The sequence below is a fragment of the Podarcis liolepis genome, assembly GCF_965112155.1.
Source record: "Podarcis liolepis genome assembly, chromosome: 2".
NCBI lineage: Eukaryota > Metazoa > Chordata > Lepidosauria > Squamata > Lacertidae > Podarcis > Podarcis liolepis.
The window spans coordinates 33,591,615-33,607,359 of record NC_139555.1 but is presented as its reverse complement, the minus strand read 5'-3'; the positions used below and the strand labels follow the sequence as shown (position 1 = coordinate 33,607,359).

The window sequence follows — 15,745 nt, the reverse complement described above, 5'->3', positions numbered from 1 at the left end:
CACTTTTTCTGCTGCTGCTCAAGAAAACTGACCTGATTTCAGCGATTGCACAATAGCAGCAAGAATGAGTGAGTGAAATGCTGTTGCCCTTTCCTCCTCTGGGGGTTCCTTCTGCCTGGCAAACATCCTCCATGCTGCCTACCAGTACTCTAAGTCAAGGCTGCGGGATCCGTGGCTCTTATGGATGCAATGGCGGCAGATGATGGTTGCTGGAGTCCCGAATCATATGGAGGACCACAGGGATCTTCTCAGCCCTGCTGACCATAGCTCAGAGGGAGAGCTGCTGTTTTGCATGCAGAAGGACCCAAGTTCAGTTCCCAGCATCTCCAGGTAGGGCTGGGAGAGATTGTGTGAAACTCTATAGGCAGCTCTCTGCCAGTCTTGGTACATAGACAAGGCCTCTCCTCCTCCCAGAGGGGAGGGGTTGTGAGTGGGAACAGCTTATCGCTGGGGCAGGGAGGCGTGTTCGGCTCCCTGGTCCTGATTGCTTCTGCTGCCACAGCCAAGCCTTCCAACTGTCCAATAGGGCTGGCTGGTGGGTGGGGCTAGCCGCATTTAAACAGCTGCGGCAGCGCTCTGCTCCCAGTCTGTTCTCATGGGGGAGAGCTTCCAGTTGTACAGTGGTACCTCGGGTTAAGTCCTTAATTCGTTCCAGAGGTCCGTTCGTAACCTGAAACTGTTCTTAACCTGAAGCACCACTTTAGCTAATGGGGCCTCCTGCTGCTGCGCCGCCAGAGCACGATTTCTGTTCTCATCCTGAAGCAAAGTTCTTAACCCGAGGTAATATTTTTGGGTTAGCAGAGTATGTAACCTGAAGCATATGTAACCCGAGGTACCACTGTATTTGCATCAACAAGCTCCTCCCATTGGTTGTTAACCCTGAGACGACTCCCAGCTGTGCGGGGTGGAGTCTGGTATTGCTGTTTCATCCAGTGCCTAAGCCAATACTACTCACAGGCTGTAACCAATAAAAGTTGTGGTCTAATTTTGCCCATTAACCTAAAATAATGTTTCTTTGTGTCTTCTTATACTCCTATGCGGGTGGTGGGTCCTCGACTCACAATTCTCTGAGCTAGGTAGACCACAAGTCTGAGTCAGCAGGGAAGCAGCTTCCTATATTCCTAAAGAACAAACTGGGGGGCAATTCAGAAGCAGCTTACTAGATCCAGTAGGTGTGCATTGTTTGAGGCATCCCAATGCAGACTTTGAGAAGCTCTAGCTGCAGGTGGAACTCAGCTTGGCTTTTGCATCTTCTGTCTCAAAGGTGCTGATCGCTCAGACAGTTTGCAGCACTGCCTGCATATTTACACAAAAGTAGTGAGTCGTCCCCCCTTCAGAATTGAATCCCTGCTCCTAAACCATCAGAGAGAAGGTTTTGTTTGGCTAGCACCAACTATCGAAACCTCTGCCATTGACGTGCCTTTAAATTTGTGGGTGCCCAGACTCTTCATGGGGAATTTTTTGGGTGCTTAGGAACCCAGGGCCCCAGGGAGTTGGCACCTAGGGCAGTGTGAAAAGCTTCACTTGCTGGTTTTTGCAGATCAGATTTTCTGTCAAAGGCCCTGGATAGCTCCCACCTATTCCCATTCATCAGGCAGTCCTAGAAAAGCCATTTTGCCAGTAACATAGCAGGTTGCTGTTGTTGCATTACACCTTAATGTACAGGGAGATTCTCAGGATCTGGAACCAGAAGGCTAGTGAATGAGTTCATAGGTCCTGTTCTTCTCTCAGGCCAAGGAACCAAACAAACTAATCAGCCATATCAAGCAGGAGCCATAAGAAACAGCTGGAATTCATGCTGCCTTTTAGCTTGACTGCGTCTAGGGCTCTTCCACAAAACCTGTTTACAGTGGTACCTCAGGTTACATACGCTTCAGGTTACATATGCTTCAGGTTACAGACTCCGCTAACCCAGAAATAGTGCTTCAGTCATGCGGCTTAGTCATGCTAGTTACATGACCCAGAAGATGTACACCGGCTCCCTCAGCCAATAAAGCAAGATGAGCGCCGCAACCCCAGAATGGTCCACGACTGGACCCAATAGTCAGGGGTCCCTTTACCTTTACCTATTGCTTATGACTTTTGTTATGTTGGTAGTTATGTAAATCTTGTCATGTTGTAAGCAGTCTTGAGCATTGTTTTAACTATGGAAAGACTGCATACAAATAAAATGATGGTGATGATGATGAAGAAGAAATTGAGGAGATGCTCATCTAATCTGAAGATGGCAAACCGGGAGGAGCAGCTAATACCACAGAGGAAAGAATCGGAATTCAAGAAGACCTTAACAGATTGGAGAACTGGGCCCAAACTAACAAAATGTATGGTACTTCAGTAGGGACAAAAGCAAGGTTCCTACACTTAGATAGGAATATCTAGCTGCACAAATATAAGATGTGGGGGGACAACACTTGGCTTGCCCATAGTACAAGTAAAAAGGATCTAGGGGTCTTAATAGACCACAAGCTTAATAGACCACAGACCATAAACATGAGTCAACAATGTGAAGCAGCAGCAAAAAAAGCTACCGGTAATTGCCCTACCTGGTGGCGAGTCCTGCTGGTGCATACAGCATGTCTAGTCCAAGGATCAGCAGACAGGAAATGCAGACTAGAATCAAACCCAAAGCACAGTCCTGCAGAGACCCTGGAGCATCTAACCCAAAGTCTATCAAAATGGGCAACTGAGCAGACACAGCACCTCAGCTCTGCTTCCCTTTTATGCTTGGCATGTTGATTGCAGCATCTGGGCTTGATGAGGCACAGGACCCTCACCTGTCCTGAGACCACTCCAGCTGAGGAATCTCACACCTTCTCCCCAAGCAAATGAGCCCCACCTGGGCTGTGAGCCCTTGCCTGCCTCAGCCTCCTAGAGTGTCCCTCTCACTGCTCCCTTGTTCTGGCCTGAGACTAGTGGCTGGGAGTCTTTTAAACTGTTTGTAAACTGTTTCTAATGGTTTTGGTTTGGTGTTTAATGAGGGTGAGGGTTGTTTTACTTGGGGTGGGAGCAGTGCTGGATTTAAGTATAGGCTAAGTAGGCTGAAGCCTAGGGCCTCTAAATCTAGGGGCCCTTGCCAGCCTGCCCGCTCCCCAGTGCCGCAGTCTCCCCTCTCCCAAATTGCAAGCCCAAGACTTCATGCAAGGGCAGGGCAACTCAGGCCCAGGAACTATGAGACTCAGGGCTAGCCAGTGGGGCCCCATTTGAAGGAGAGGGGCCCAACTTGAATTTTTTTTTCTTGTAGGGCCCCAGTTCACAGCCAAAGTCTGCAAAATCTTATAGATATAAATAAAATCCATCTAGATTGCCCTGGTGCAGGGGCCCCCTTAGGAGCGGCCTGTGGAGCCCAATTTGGCCCAATTGCTCCAATTGCCTTAAGGTCAGCCCTGATGAGACTGTGCAGGGGTTGGACTGACAAGCCCTGCACCTTCTAGGTCCCTGGTGTCACTATTCAGAGTACAGACTCAAGGACTTGTTATGGTAATAAAGGGGTGTGTGTGCAATAAATCAGTTTTGTCACCTCCCCACCCTTCAAAAAAAGAAAACCCCGGATGATGAGCCCAGCCACCTTTTATTCACAGTTGCATAAGCACTACACTACAGCATGGCCATAAACCTGTACGTTCAACCACTGAAATATACACCCAATAAGTACCAATGGAGATTTAAGTTACTTCTTTATGAATGGACTCTGTATTTTGTGAATTACCTAAGAGCTACCAATAGGGTGCTCTAGAATCTGACAGCTAAGCAATCGGGTACTACCAAACAGTGCCCCTAATTGATGAAAGCAGGTAATCAGCAGGGAATGCTTCATTTGCAAGGAATCGTACAAAACAAAGTGGCACTAATAAAGAAAAGTTCCAGGGTGGCATCAGAAAGCAAACTAAAAATGCTTTTGCAGTTCATCAGAACTATCCAGCAATATCAAGTTACAGGAAAACTGCTGCTATTAACAGTAACCTTTTTGTTGGTTAATTGATTCGGCAACTTCCATGCACATGACGTGTGAGGCTAAGTTCCTCTCCAAAGAGCTAAATGATAACTCATCAGAGGCAGCTAGAGTTGCAAATGGCAACAAAATATCTGTGAAAGGAAGAGGAGCAGGTTTGCTCAAGTGTGTTGCAGGTAGAAATACTGTTTGTAATGAAGTGAGAGCAGTAGTTGCTCGAATTAACAAATAAGAAAGTTTTGAGAATTTACATGCTAGATTAAAATTGATTAATTCATTGAGAAGGGGATTGTAAGAAAAACACTGGGGCCTAATTTGAATAGTAGAGTGCCTGGTATCTGGTGGGCAATATCATCCTTTATTTCCACACTGTGACTGCAGACCAAATGACTTGTCAGGAGAGCTGTGAGATTCAGGTGAGGGTCAGATGCCTTGTCAATCCCAGCAGGTCTATAACAGAAAGACCGTCCTGGCCAGGCCTGCGTCCAAGTATAAGTGACAGGGGTTGGGAAGGCCAGGATCATGGAGATCTGGTGGTGTTTTCCCAGTAGCATTTTATACTTTGAGAACACCCTTTAAAAAAATAAATTATCCTGCATTTAGCATAATACATTGGGTGTAGATACAGGCACGTTAAGTACTTTTATAAATGGAAGAACAATGGGAAAGAAAGGGAACAAATTTGCCACTTTGGTGTGCCTGGAGAATAATTAAGTGTGTTAATTGTGCGCAGTGACAAATGCATTCTAATAACTTCGTTATGAACTGTTATCATACAACATGCTGCTGAGAAGCTCTTAACCTCATAAACTGTTCCTCAAGGTTTTCTGCCTGCAAAGGCATCTGCAAATAAAATTGCATTTTATTATGGGTGCTCACCTCCATCCTTTATTTGTCTTGCCTCTCTGTTCTTGCTTGAGTGCCAAACTGCTGATTGTAACCTCCAGTGCTCTAGAAACAAACAGTAGGATCTTAAACCCCATTGATCTCAAGGGGAGGGATTGCAGCACACATTCAACTCTCCCATTTTAAATAAATGCGCTTAAATGCACTTGACTGTTGCCATATCCAATCTAATAATGGCAAATGGGCTAAGCAGAACCCCCTAATGATATTTCCTGCATTATTTCTTTGCAAATTGCAATTTGGTTCAAAACCATAGTGCATCTCAGCAGGCATGAGACGTATTTGCATGAGCCGAGGTTTCCTTTATTTTTAAAAATGTGGCTCCTCGTATTACCCACTCTGCTCTGCTGTCCATCCCTTTATCTTCCCACAATTCTTATTGCACTTGAGAGCTCCTATCCAGTAGTGTCACAAAGGATGCATGTCCATGCGTGCGTGCGCTCGGAGATGTTTCCTTAACGTCCTTCCAAATTTCTGCATGAAGTCTAATTGCATCGCCTTCAAGCAACGTTCTGAGCACTGACCCAAATAGTTTTATGCATTTTATTTCCACCAGATGAACAGCCATTTCAGTGATTAGCATGATGCTTAAGCAGGAGCTGCCCCCCCCCATCTAAAGATTCCTTTTCTCCAAAAGAAAAAAAAAATGAAAACCCCAAACTGCAACTCATGGTGGTTAAGACATGTGTCCTTTGGTGACATTGAGCTGGGTTCAACAATGAAGAGAACATCAGTTTGCAGCTGTTTTGACGGTATAATATGATTCCAAAAAGCAGAGGCAGAAGGGAATCAGCAGGTAGCATATTCAGGGTATAAATTAAGGCAGGGGCGACTAATCTGAGTCACACAGGATATTGCTGGACTTCAATGTCCATCATCCTACACCATGGGCCCCATTGACTGGGGCTGATGGGAGACATGGGCGTAGCTAGGTTTTTTGTTGGGAGGGGGGCCACCCAAAGTTGCTTAGCTTTGCTCTCTTTTTTAAGGAAATCGGGATAAATTCAATTCAGTTCACATTTAAAGACGAAACTATCAAATTTGCACTTCCCCCAAACAATATGAGTTCCCATTCGCAGGGATCTTTCGAAATTCACACATCTGTGAATGTTGCAATGCAGTTCTCTGATCAAACAATGTTTACCGAAGCACATATATTAAGGGAAAGTGTGCAGAGAAAATGAAAATATTAGTGAAAAGGGCACAGTAAATATATTCTATTAGGGTAAGTTGTTTGAAAGCATCTGCACGTTAGTTAAAATTGCATACAAAAATGTTTATTAGGAGAAACTCACACTGAAAGGATGAGTTTTCACAAAGTTTTTCTTAAAAAGAAATGTGGAGAACTGAATTTAAGTGAAGAGGTTATTATAGAGGTATATAACATGATGCATGGTGTGAAGAAAGCAGATAGAGAAGAGATTTTTCTCCCTCTCATATACTACTTGAACCCAGGGTCACTTGGTGAATCTGAATTTGGCAGAGACAGGACAAGTAAAAGAAAGCATTTTTTTTCACCCTGCATAGTTAAAATATTCAATTTGCTGCAGGAAGAAGCATCAATGGCCACCAATGGGTGTCTTTAAGAGAGGATTAAGCAAATGCATGGAGGATAAGACTGTCGATGGCTGCTAGCCATGATGGTTATGTTCCACCTCCACTGTCACAGGCAGTATATCCATGAAGACCAGTGGGCTGGGAATCATGAGAAGAGTGCTGCTGTGTTCAGTGTGGTGTTCAGAGCCAGTGTGGTGTAGTGGTTAAGAGCGGTGGACTCGTAATCTGGTGAACCGGGTTCGCTTCCCCGCTCCTCCACTTGCTGCTGTTGGGTGACCTTGGGCCAGTCACACTTCTCTGAAGTCTCTCAGCCCCACTCACCTCACAGTGTGTTTGTTGTGGGGGAGGAAGGGAAAGGAGGTTGTTAGCCGCTTTGAGACTCCTTTGGGTAGTGATAAAGCGGGATATCAAATCCAAACTCTTTTTCTTCTTCTTCAGGTCTTGCTGGCATACCTTCTACAGGCATCTGGCTGAAACAAGAGAGAAAAGGGAGATTCTGGGCAAGATTCTTAGGCAAGGTGGGTGGGGAAAAGCTGAAATGCTTCCATGCAGGCTGCAGAATTACAGCCAGGAGACAGAAGGATGCTGGACTAGAAAGACTTCTGGCCTGATCCAGCTCTTCCCATGTTAGGCTGCCAGCATAGGAACAGTGTGTACCTTCACCAGGGCATTTGACATCCCCCTGCAAAAAATCCTCAGGCTGCTCCTGCTCACCTGAAGGATAGGGAAGTTCCCGTGCCAGGGCTTTTTTCAGCTGGAACTCACCTGAACTCAGTTCCAGCATCTGTCAGGTGGGTTCCATTGCCATTAAAAGAGGTGTTCATGTGAGTTCTGGCATCTCTTTCTAGAGGAAAAAAAAGCACGGCCCCGCACGGTATCAAGGATCCAGCTTGCTAGAGGGATACTTGGGTTGGAGGCATTCTGGGAGAACCATAGTTTGTCCCTGACTCTGCAGCAGCGAACTGGGCTGCCTTCTGATGATGCTGGCCCGCCCAGCCTTTTTAGGCTTCCGCGGCATGGTCCAGTTGCTGGCTCCATTTAGTCTGGAGATGTGCTGGTGGACCTCCAAGCTTCAACAAATGTGAAGTGCTGTGGTAAATGCAAGTAGCATGAGCAAAATCAAGACATCCTGCAGAAACAGCTTGTTGGCTGAGAGTTACTATTGATAATGCAAGCATCCTGAAACATGGGAAGCTGCCTTAGATGGAGTCACAATAAGCTGTAAGACCCACATATATGAAAATATAAGGTAAAAGGTTAAGCAGAGGCTTGACAACCATATGTCAGGAGTGCTCTGATGGTGTTTCCTGCTTGGCAGGGGGTTGGACTCGATGGCCCTTGTGGTCTCTTCCAACTCTATGATTCTATGGGACCCTGACCATTAGGTCCAGTCATGGCCAACTCTAGGGTTGTGGCACTCATCTCACTTCATTGGCCAAGGGAGCCGGCGTACAGCTTCTGGGTCATGTGGCCAGCATGACTAAGCCACTTCTGGCGAACCAGAGCAGCGCACGGAAACACCGTTTACCTTCCCACCGGAGCGGTACCTATTTATCTACGTGCACTTTGATGTGCTTTTGAACTGCTAGGTTGGCAGGAGTTGGGACCAAGCAACGGGAGCTCACCCCATCGCAGGGATTCGAACCGCTGACCTTCTGATTGGCAAGTCCTAGGGTCTGTGGTTTAACCCACAGCGCCACCTGCGTCCCATATGAAAATATAAAGTACAGTGGTACCTCAGGTTACATATGCTTCAGGTTACATATGCTTCAGGTTACAGACTAACCCAGAAATAGTGCTTCAGGTTAAGAATTTGCTTCAGGATGAGAACAGAAATCGTGCTCTGGCAGTGCGGCAGCAGCAGGAGGCCCCATTAGCTAAAGTGGTGCTTCAGGTTAAGAACAGTTTCAGGTTAAGTACGGACCTCTGGAACGAATTAAATACTTAACCTGAGGTACCACTGTACTCCAAAGAACAAACATACTGAAAAGGACAATCAACAACAATACAAAAAGGACAATGAACTATAATAGATTTGATGTGACCATTAAGACTTTTTGAAAGATGTCCACTTAGTCCTAAGTTCTTGAGAAAGGATATTAACCCAGAATGACACTTTGTGCATCTGATAAGGTGGATCGTGGTCCACAAAAGCTCACAGTGGTTTATTGGGTTTGTTGCAGCAGATCGTTATAGCTACTACCCCTCTGAGAACTTTAAAAATCTGGGTACTTCTCCATTCTTACTATGACATTGCAGGGCCTCACGTCTCTCCTTCATAGGAGATTAATCATCATGTATTTTCATAAATTGAGCAAGACCTGGTGAGTTCTCCTCCCCTTGGTGAAAAACCACCTTCTTTGACAAGGCAGGAGAGAAATGCCACAGACGACTAGACAGCAGGGTTGGCGTTGAGAGATACAATTAAAACAAGCTCCCAGAAGCTGAAAAACTAATTTTCCCCCTGTGAAATAACTTACCTGAACAGAGGACAATGGAACTGTTTTGTGGTCTGATTTGGACTCTTTTCCAAGGTGAGAACTAGAGGTGTGGAATAAGTCGGGCTTTCCACTGGGTGCATTCTGCTGGGGAAGGTGCAGGCTCAGGAATCCCCATCTTTCCTCCCCCCCTTCATTCTTTTGGTCAATGATAAAAATCTTGAAATCAAGGCTTGCGCAGAAATCAGCGGAGCAAGAATAAAATGCTTGCGCTTGAGCTTTCCACCCCAGAAGGAAGCAATCAGAGATACTTGCATAATGGGAAAAGTGATTAGTATGGGGATTTAAATGTTCGTTTGTTTAATGCATTTATATCCCACCTTTTTCTCCAAGGAGCTCAGTGTGGTGTAGATGGTTCTCCCTCCCCCCATTTAATCATCACAACAAGCTTATGAGGCAAAATGAGGTAGGCTAGGCTCAGAGGCAATGACTGGTCCAAAGTCATCCCATGAGCTTCATGGCTGAATGGGAATTTGAGCATGAGAATGGGCCATTTCTGTGGTGACTCCCCATTTGTGGAAAGCTCTCCCCAGGGGCTTGTCTGGCACCCTCATTGCATATCTTTAAGCACCAGAAGAAAGCCTCTCCCAGGCCTTTGGCTAATTAATCCATCTATGACCTTTTAAACTATGTGAACGCATGGGTGGGTTGCTTTGTTTGTTAACATGTTATGTATTTCTCTGTTTCTATGCTGTAAACCACCCTGTTGTCCCCAGATGAAGGGAGGTATATAAATTCAATATACAGTGGTACCTCGGGTTAAGTACTTAATTCGTTCTGGAGGTCTGTACTTAACCTGAAACTGTTCTTAACCTGAAGCAACACTTTAGCTAATGGGGCCTCCTGCTGCCGCCGGGCTGCCGAAGCATGATTTCTGTTCTCATCCTGAATCAAAGTTCTTAACCCAAGGTACTATTTCTGGGTTAGCGGAGTCTGTAACCTGAAGCGTATGTAACCTGAAGCATATGTAACCTGAAGTACCACTGTACTGATTTTATACAGTGGTACCTCGGTTTTCAAACGTAATCCATTCTGGAAGACTGTTCAGGTTCCGAAACAGAAAACTCAGTATGGAAGCCACATTTCATGCTTGACTTCTGAGGCCCGTTCAAAAACTGAAGCACTTACCGGTACTTCCAGGTTTACAGCGTTCGAAAACCAGGGTACCACGTTCGAAAACCAGGGTACCACGGTATAAAATCATAAAAGAACATAGTCTCCAGCTTATTGTTTTCAGTCACATCCACACCATATATTTACAGCACTCTTATACCACCTGATGAAATAAAAAAATTCCTTCCAGTAGCACCTTAAAGAGCAACTAAGTTAGTTCTTGGTATGAGCTTTCGTGTGCATGCACACTTCTTCAGATACACAGTGTGCATGCACACGAAAGCTCATACCAAGAACTAACTTAGTTGCTCTTTAAGGTGCTACTGGAAGGAATTTTTTTATTTTGACTATGGCAGACCAACACGGCTACCTATCTGTAACTGGAACCACCTGGTGAGTTATGGAGAATGCCATGAAATGTGGTTTGTTAAGGGTGCTGACCTCACATACCTACAATTCCCAGCACCCTTAGCAAACTATAGTTCCTAGGGTTCTCCATGAAAAGAGTGTTATAAAGTGTGGTCGATGTAACTGAAGCCTTAGCAATATTCAGGATTGTTCCCCCTAAAGCATAACCATTAAAGCAACAGATTTTGTGGCAAGCAATCTGGCTCCATCCATTTTGGAACAGACGATTTTGTGTGTAATAGCTCTGAATATGCTTAACGTCTGATTTGTTCTGAGTGAAAAGTGTTTCCTTTCTCTTTCTCTTTTTTGCAGTTTGCTGGACACTGGACGGCCCTGAAACAGTCACTGCACCTCTTGGTGGCTCACTGTCTGTCCAGTGTAAATATGGAAAGGAGGATGAAAAATCTGTCAAATACTGGTGCAAAGAAGAAGGTTTGACCCTCTGTTCTAGTAGCCACACCGTCCGTACAACTAGGATGGAGGCAGAGGGGATGAATGACAGAATGTCCATTAAAGACAACCACACATTCCATAAATTCACCGTGACCATGGAAAACCTCACTAATGAAGATGCCGGGACCTATATCTGTGGGGTAGAGAGAGCCTATAACATCTGGCACCCAGTGGAAGTTATCATTACAGGTACACTTCCCCACCGCTGCATTTACTCTTATAGGGAGAGGGCCATTGTGTCTACAAAAGAAGCTAATGCACTCCAGCAGAGCCATTCCTTCCACGAGGCAGGGGAAGGCATCTGCCTGAGGTTGCAGATTCTGAGGGGCGGGAAGTGGCTAGAAATGTGTGCCAGCATGGTGCCCTAGGATGCAGTGGAAGACGCTGTTCCATCACCAGGGCTACAAGTCTGGTCAGATTTTGTGCATAGAATGTGGAACGCGCCATCTTGTCCTTCACCTCGGGCGGAAAAATGGCTTGGGCCACTCTAGACTCTAGCTTCCTAAAGCTAGAATTGTGTGATGGTTTGATACGGGTTGCACTCAGAACCTTGAGAATGGCACCTTCCTTTTTAAAAGAGAGCATGCTTCTGGCCCTTGAGGATTAGATTTGAAGGTGTGTGGGTAATGGTGGTGACATCTCAGAAGTGGGGAGGGTAGCAGGCCTTGGAAGAATCCATAGGCATCTAGGACTATCGGCTTGACTAGCAAAAGCAAAGTCAATCCCACCAAGTATGTGGGGGGTATATATTGGTTGAAGCATGCAGTCTTTTTGGCGAACAATTTCATTTGCTTTGACCCATCATTTTACGCAGGCAGGTTCAGCTGCTGCCAATGTTTTGATCAGTTAGGCCAAGCCTTTTTTATTTTCCAAGACATTTGATAGGTGACCGGAGCTTGTTGTTTTTATTGACTGCTCTTTCCGGTTTCGTATGATCTGAGGGCTGGATTCAGCTAAATAGCTGTTCTAGTGGGAGCCAGCACAACAAGTCCCACTACTACAACAGGGCTTTCCTCCCTCCCCTACCCATGCCACCCTCCTCCATGACCCCCTCCACATCATCTCTGGGGTCAGCAGAGGGTGGGTCACCCCATCAGTCAAGCAGACATGCTTGCATTGGTGTATCAGTTTCCTTAAGCTCTACTTTGAGCTTCACCCTAAGGCTTGATTTTACTGCTGGTAAGCTTTTAAATGCAAAGGGTTTATTGATTTGTAAACTGCTTTCAATATTACTGGGATTTGTAAACTGCTTCGAATACTATTTTATAATAGGAAAGCAGTATGTTGTTGTTTAGTCATTTAGTCGTGTCCGACTCTTTGTGACCCGATGGACCAGAGCACGCCAGGCACTCCTGTCTTCCACTGCCTCCCGCAGTTTGGTCAGACTCATGTTGGTAGCTTCGAGAACACTGTCCAACCATCTCGCCCTCTGCCGTCCCCTTCTCCTTGTGCCCTCCATCTTTCCCAACATCAGGGTCTTTTCCAGGGAGTCTTCTCTTCTCATGAGGTGGCCAAAGTATTGGAGCCTCAGCTTCACGATCTGTCCTTCCAGTGAGCACTCAGGACTGATTTCCTTAAGAATGGATAGGTTTGATCTTATTGCAGTCCATGGGACTCTCAAGAGTCTCCTCCAGCACCAGGAAAGCAGTATATGAATGTTTAAATGAAACACATGCAACTTTTGCAGGTTTGCCACAAGCTCTGATGGATCAGGGCACAGGTCTAGCATTCAGCTGCCTCTTCATTTAGTGTTTTCCTTTTATTTCGTATTGCATGGCTGGCTCTAAGTAGCATCAACTTGCAAACCATTTGAACCCACACCAAAATCTCCCGTTAAAAAAATAAATCTGAAAAGATGAATAAATTCCCTAGGTTAGGATTTGACTGTGCATGTTTTTCCTCCCCCTGCAGATTCTGTTCCTTCGACCCATTTTGGAAGCATGGAACAAGCAACAGAAGAGCCAGCTGTATCTCCCATAGATCCTGAAAGGTGCCATAACCCTTTACACCCTGTATGTTCCAGGGAGGACTCCCAATCTAGCCTATTATAATAGCTGGGTGCCAAGTCCAGCTGAATGCCAAGTCTAATTGTAATGAAGAGCCAGGGGCCAACTTTCCCACCTATGGCAAAAATGTTACTGTATATTCATTCATACTGCTTCAAATCTACCTTTCTTTTTCTTTTCTTTTTTATCTGCCAGCATCTATCTCTTTTTTTTAATATTAAATTTTTGTTTCAAAACCAAAAAAATTTATAAACATCAAATTCAAAATCCATATTCATTTTCTAACATAAGCCTATTACATAGATTACCTAAATTAAAATATATCCAATTGCTCTAGGCTTCCCTTTGCTATATGTAAATACAACACAATTAACAAATTGTATTATAAATGATATTATAGATTCCCATATACCCCTCACTCCCCTTCACCCATGTGTGATCTCAATATTTTACTTCTTCCATCTTGTTGTGTTGTTTCTACTCTACCTTTCTACGACAACAAAAAAGCCTCAAGGCAGTATAGAAATAAAATAAATGCACATTTAATTCATGCTCATACTGCTTGCATGTGTCATTATGGCAGTGAAAAGAAAGAAAGAAAGAAAGAAAGAAAGAAAGAAAGAAAGAAAGAAAGAAAGAAAGAAAGAAACTAGTGGAACATTTCTCTCTTTAGCACCCAGCCTATCAACACTGATTTCCTGCTCCTGGTCATGTGGAAAATCCCCGTCTTCCTAGCTATGATGGCCGCCGTGGTTTGGGTGCATGTGTGGTACAGAAAGACCAGAGGAAGCTCCAACCCCAAGGCTCCAGAGACTGAAGAAGAGCTTTAAGGTATCCCATCTAAGGGTAACCAACTCTCGCTGATGACTCAGTCGTGTCATTAATTTCCAGATTTCCAGGGATGTTGTGAGAAAGTGAGAAGGTCTACCTGGTAGTTGCATACTTTGGCCCTGCCAACACTGATACCCAAGAGATAATTTACATGCCAAGTATAGAAAATCCAGGATCCTATTAAGAAACTAGTAAGGCCTTTGCTGCTGCAGTTAACAAAATTTATTTTTTTCTATTCCTCTTCTCAGTACTTGGCCAATGTGGGTTTTTTTATCCTAAATCAAGTCAGGTTATTCACACTCCAAAGGCCTCTTTCACAAATTATTGCACAGCCCAAATCCATGTTTTCCAGATGTTGCAGAAAAATGTTGCTGATTGCAGATCCCTGGCAAATTACTAGCACAACACACCCAAGGTGACCACATGTATTAGACAAGCATGTGCAGGTGTGATGGGTTTACAAAGCACATGTAAAATGTTTTTTATTTTGCCTGAAAAATGTATGGAACAGCCTGGAGCGTTGGGTGGTTTTATACCACCAAGCTCTGCTTGATTCTGATATTATTACCTACCTAATTATCCAGAGTCAAAACCAGATAGTAGTCCCACAAATAACTTGTACGTTGTTCCTCCTTCAAACTAACTTTAACCCCTGATTTTTTTCTGTACGAACAAGAGGTTTTTCTTGGGATAAGCAATGACACAAAGTCCAAGATAAGAAAGAGGAACCCAGCTCAGGTGCTGCTACTTTAATGTGGAATCTTTTCTTGTTGCTTTTTTGTAGCTGATGAACCATCTCTTTCTTAGCCTATGAGTCGATCAAGGCATGAGCACCATCTTCCCAGTTCCATGCACAAAAATTCAGTGACCATCTGCAGGAGGAAGCTTTCTTCTCATTTCTCAAAGCTAAAATGCTCTATGGAACTGTGACCTCTTGGTTGTTTCAGAGCCCTCGGAAACTTGTGCGGTGGTGGAGCAGGAGAGAACACTCTCTACAGCAGTCCCATCATTGTTGAACTCCTTTTCCCACAGCTGTGTCTTGAGCCTTCACTGTACAGTTTCCACTGAAGGCTGAGGTTGCACCTCTTTATACTTTTGTACTTTTTATACTTTATACCTTTGATACTTGACGTGTCTATTTTTTTAGGACCCACCCAATTCTTGCAATTTGTTTTTAACTGTTTTCAAGGTTGTGTTTTAAACTGAGACCTTCTCTAGGACCTTAGCACGAGGGGCAAGGAATAAAGCAAAGTAATCAGAACAATATGAGAGGAAAGCAAAGCCTCAGTTCATCGTGATTCTCCTACATCAAACATGGGCAAAAGCATACTAAAATATTGAATAGCTTGGCTGATTGACCAGCTCAGCTCTAAGCTGTCCCTGTTTTAGGCAAGCCTGCCTTTTGCTCAAGGAAGCTGTGCCAGCCACACAGATGCCATCCAGCTGGCACTCCTTACTTGGTACTGAGAGTCAAGCCAGATCATCTGGCTGCCCTAACACTCTTCCCCGGTGTCTCACAATGTAACTCCTCTATCTTCTTTCAGAAGGATTTCTTCCTGCACTCCTTGTCGACTTACCAAGTTGTGACAATGACAAATTAGCCAAACAGAGAGAGACACGTTAAAATTCCTTCCTGGCCCAAACAAATACCTGAGAAGTCAGGGAAGGAATACTGTACATATAAAAAAGTGTGTGTGGCTTGGCCTAGCTGAGAACCCCAAGTGCTGATCTGTAGGGGCAGAGCTGTGCTTAACCAGCCCAGCTTCCAACACTTTCTGCCCAGTCAGAAGAGGATGGATTTGTGCCGTTGATACACCCAGACCCAGTGTCTGCTCCTCGAGGCCCTGCAAATCGCCCTCACCTGGTGACATGGGCGTATCCAGGATTTGGGGGGGAGGCAGGCAGGCAGAACCTCAGTTTGCTATGTATTTTTTATTGATGGGAGGCAGCTTGGTGAGTTGCTGCTCAGGCAGAGGGCCCTCCTGCAAATTTACAACAGCCTTTAAATAAATAGTGTCAATGCA

The 15,745-nt window shown here is 44.8% G+C and overlaps 1 protein-coding gene and 1 long non-coding RNA gene across 2 annotated transcripts in view; both read left to right on the top strand.

Moving 5' to 3' along the window:
- Nucleotides 1-15,745, top strand: part of LOC310699462 — a 222,481-nt gene that overhangs the window by 194,413 nt on the left and 12,323 nt on the right. The gene's annotated exons all lie outside the window — the stretch shown is intronic.
- On the top strand, nucleotides 8,795-15,069 carry LOC310699431 (CMRF35-like molecule 6). Its single transcript, XM_083487283.1, has 5 exons — nucleotides 8,795-8,946; nucleotides 10,744-11,073; nucleotides 12,796-12,874; nucleotides 13,564-13,721; nucleotides 14,529-15,069. The coding sequence occupies exons 1-4, from the start codon at nucleotides 8,907-8,909 to the stop codon at nucleotides 13,718-13,720; spliced, it is 606 nt and encodes a 201-aa protein (XP_083343409.1). The 5' UTR covers nucleotides 8,795-8,906; the 3' UTR covers nucleotide 13,721; nucleotides 14,529-15,069.

Coding starts and splice junctions, on each gene's coding strand:
- LOC310699431 (XM_083487283.1), top strand. CDS start 8,907: ATGGAACTGTTTTGTGGTCTGATTTGGACTCTTTTCCAAG. Junction 8,947..10,743: donor GATTTGGACTCTTTTCCAAG/GTGAGAACTAGA, acceptor TCTTTTTTGCAG/TTTGCTGGACACTGGACGGC. Junction 12,875..13,563: donor TCTCCCATAGATCCTGAAAG/GTGCCATAACCC, acceptor TTCTCTCTTTAG/CACCCAGCCTATCAACACTG.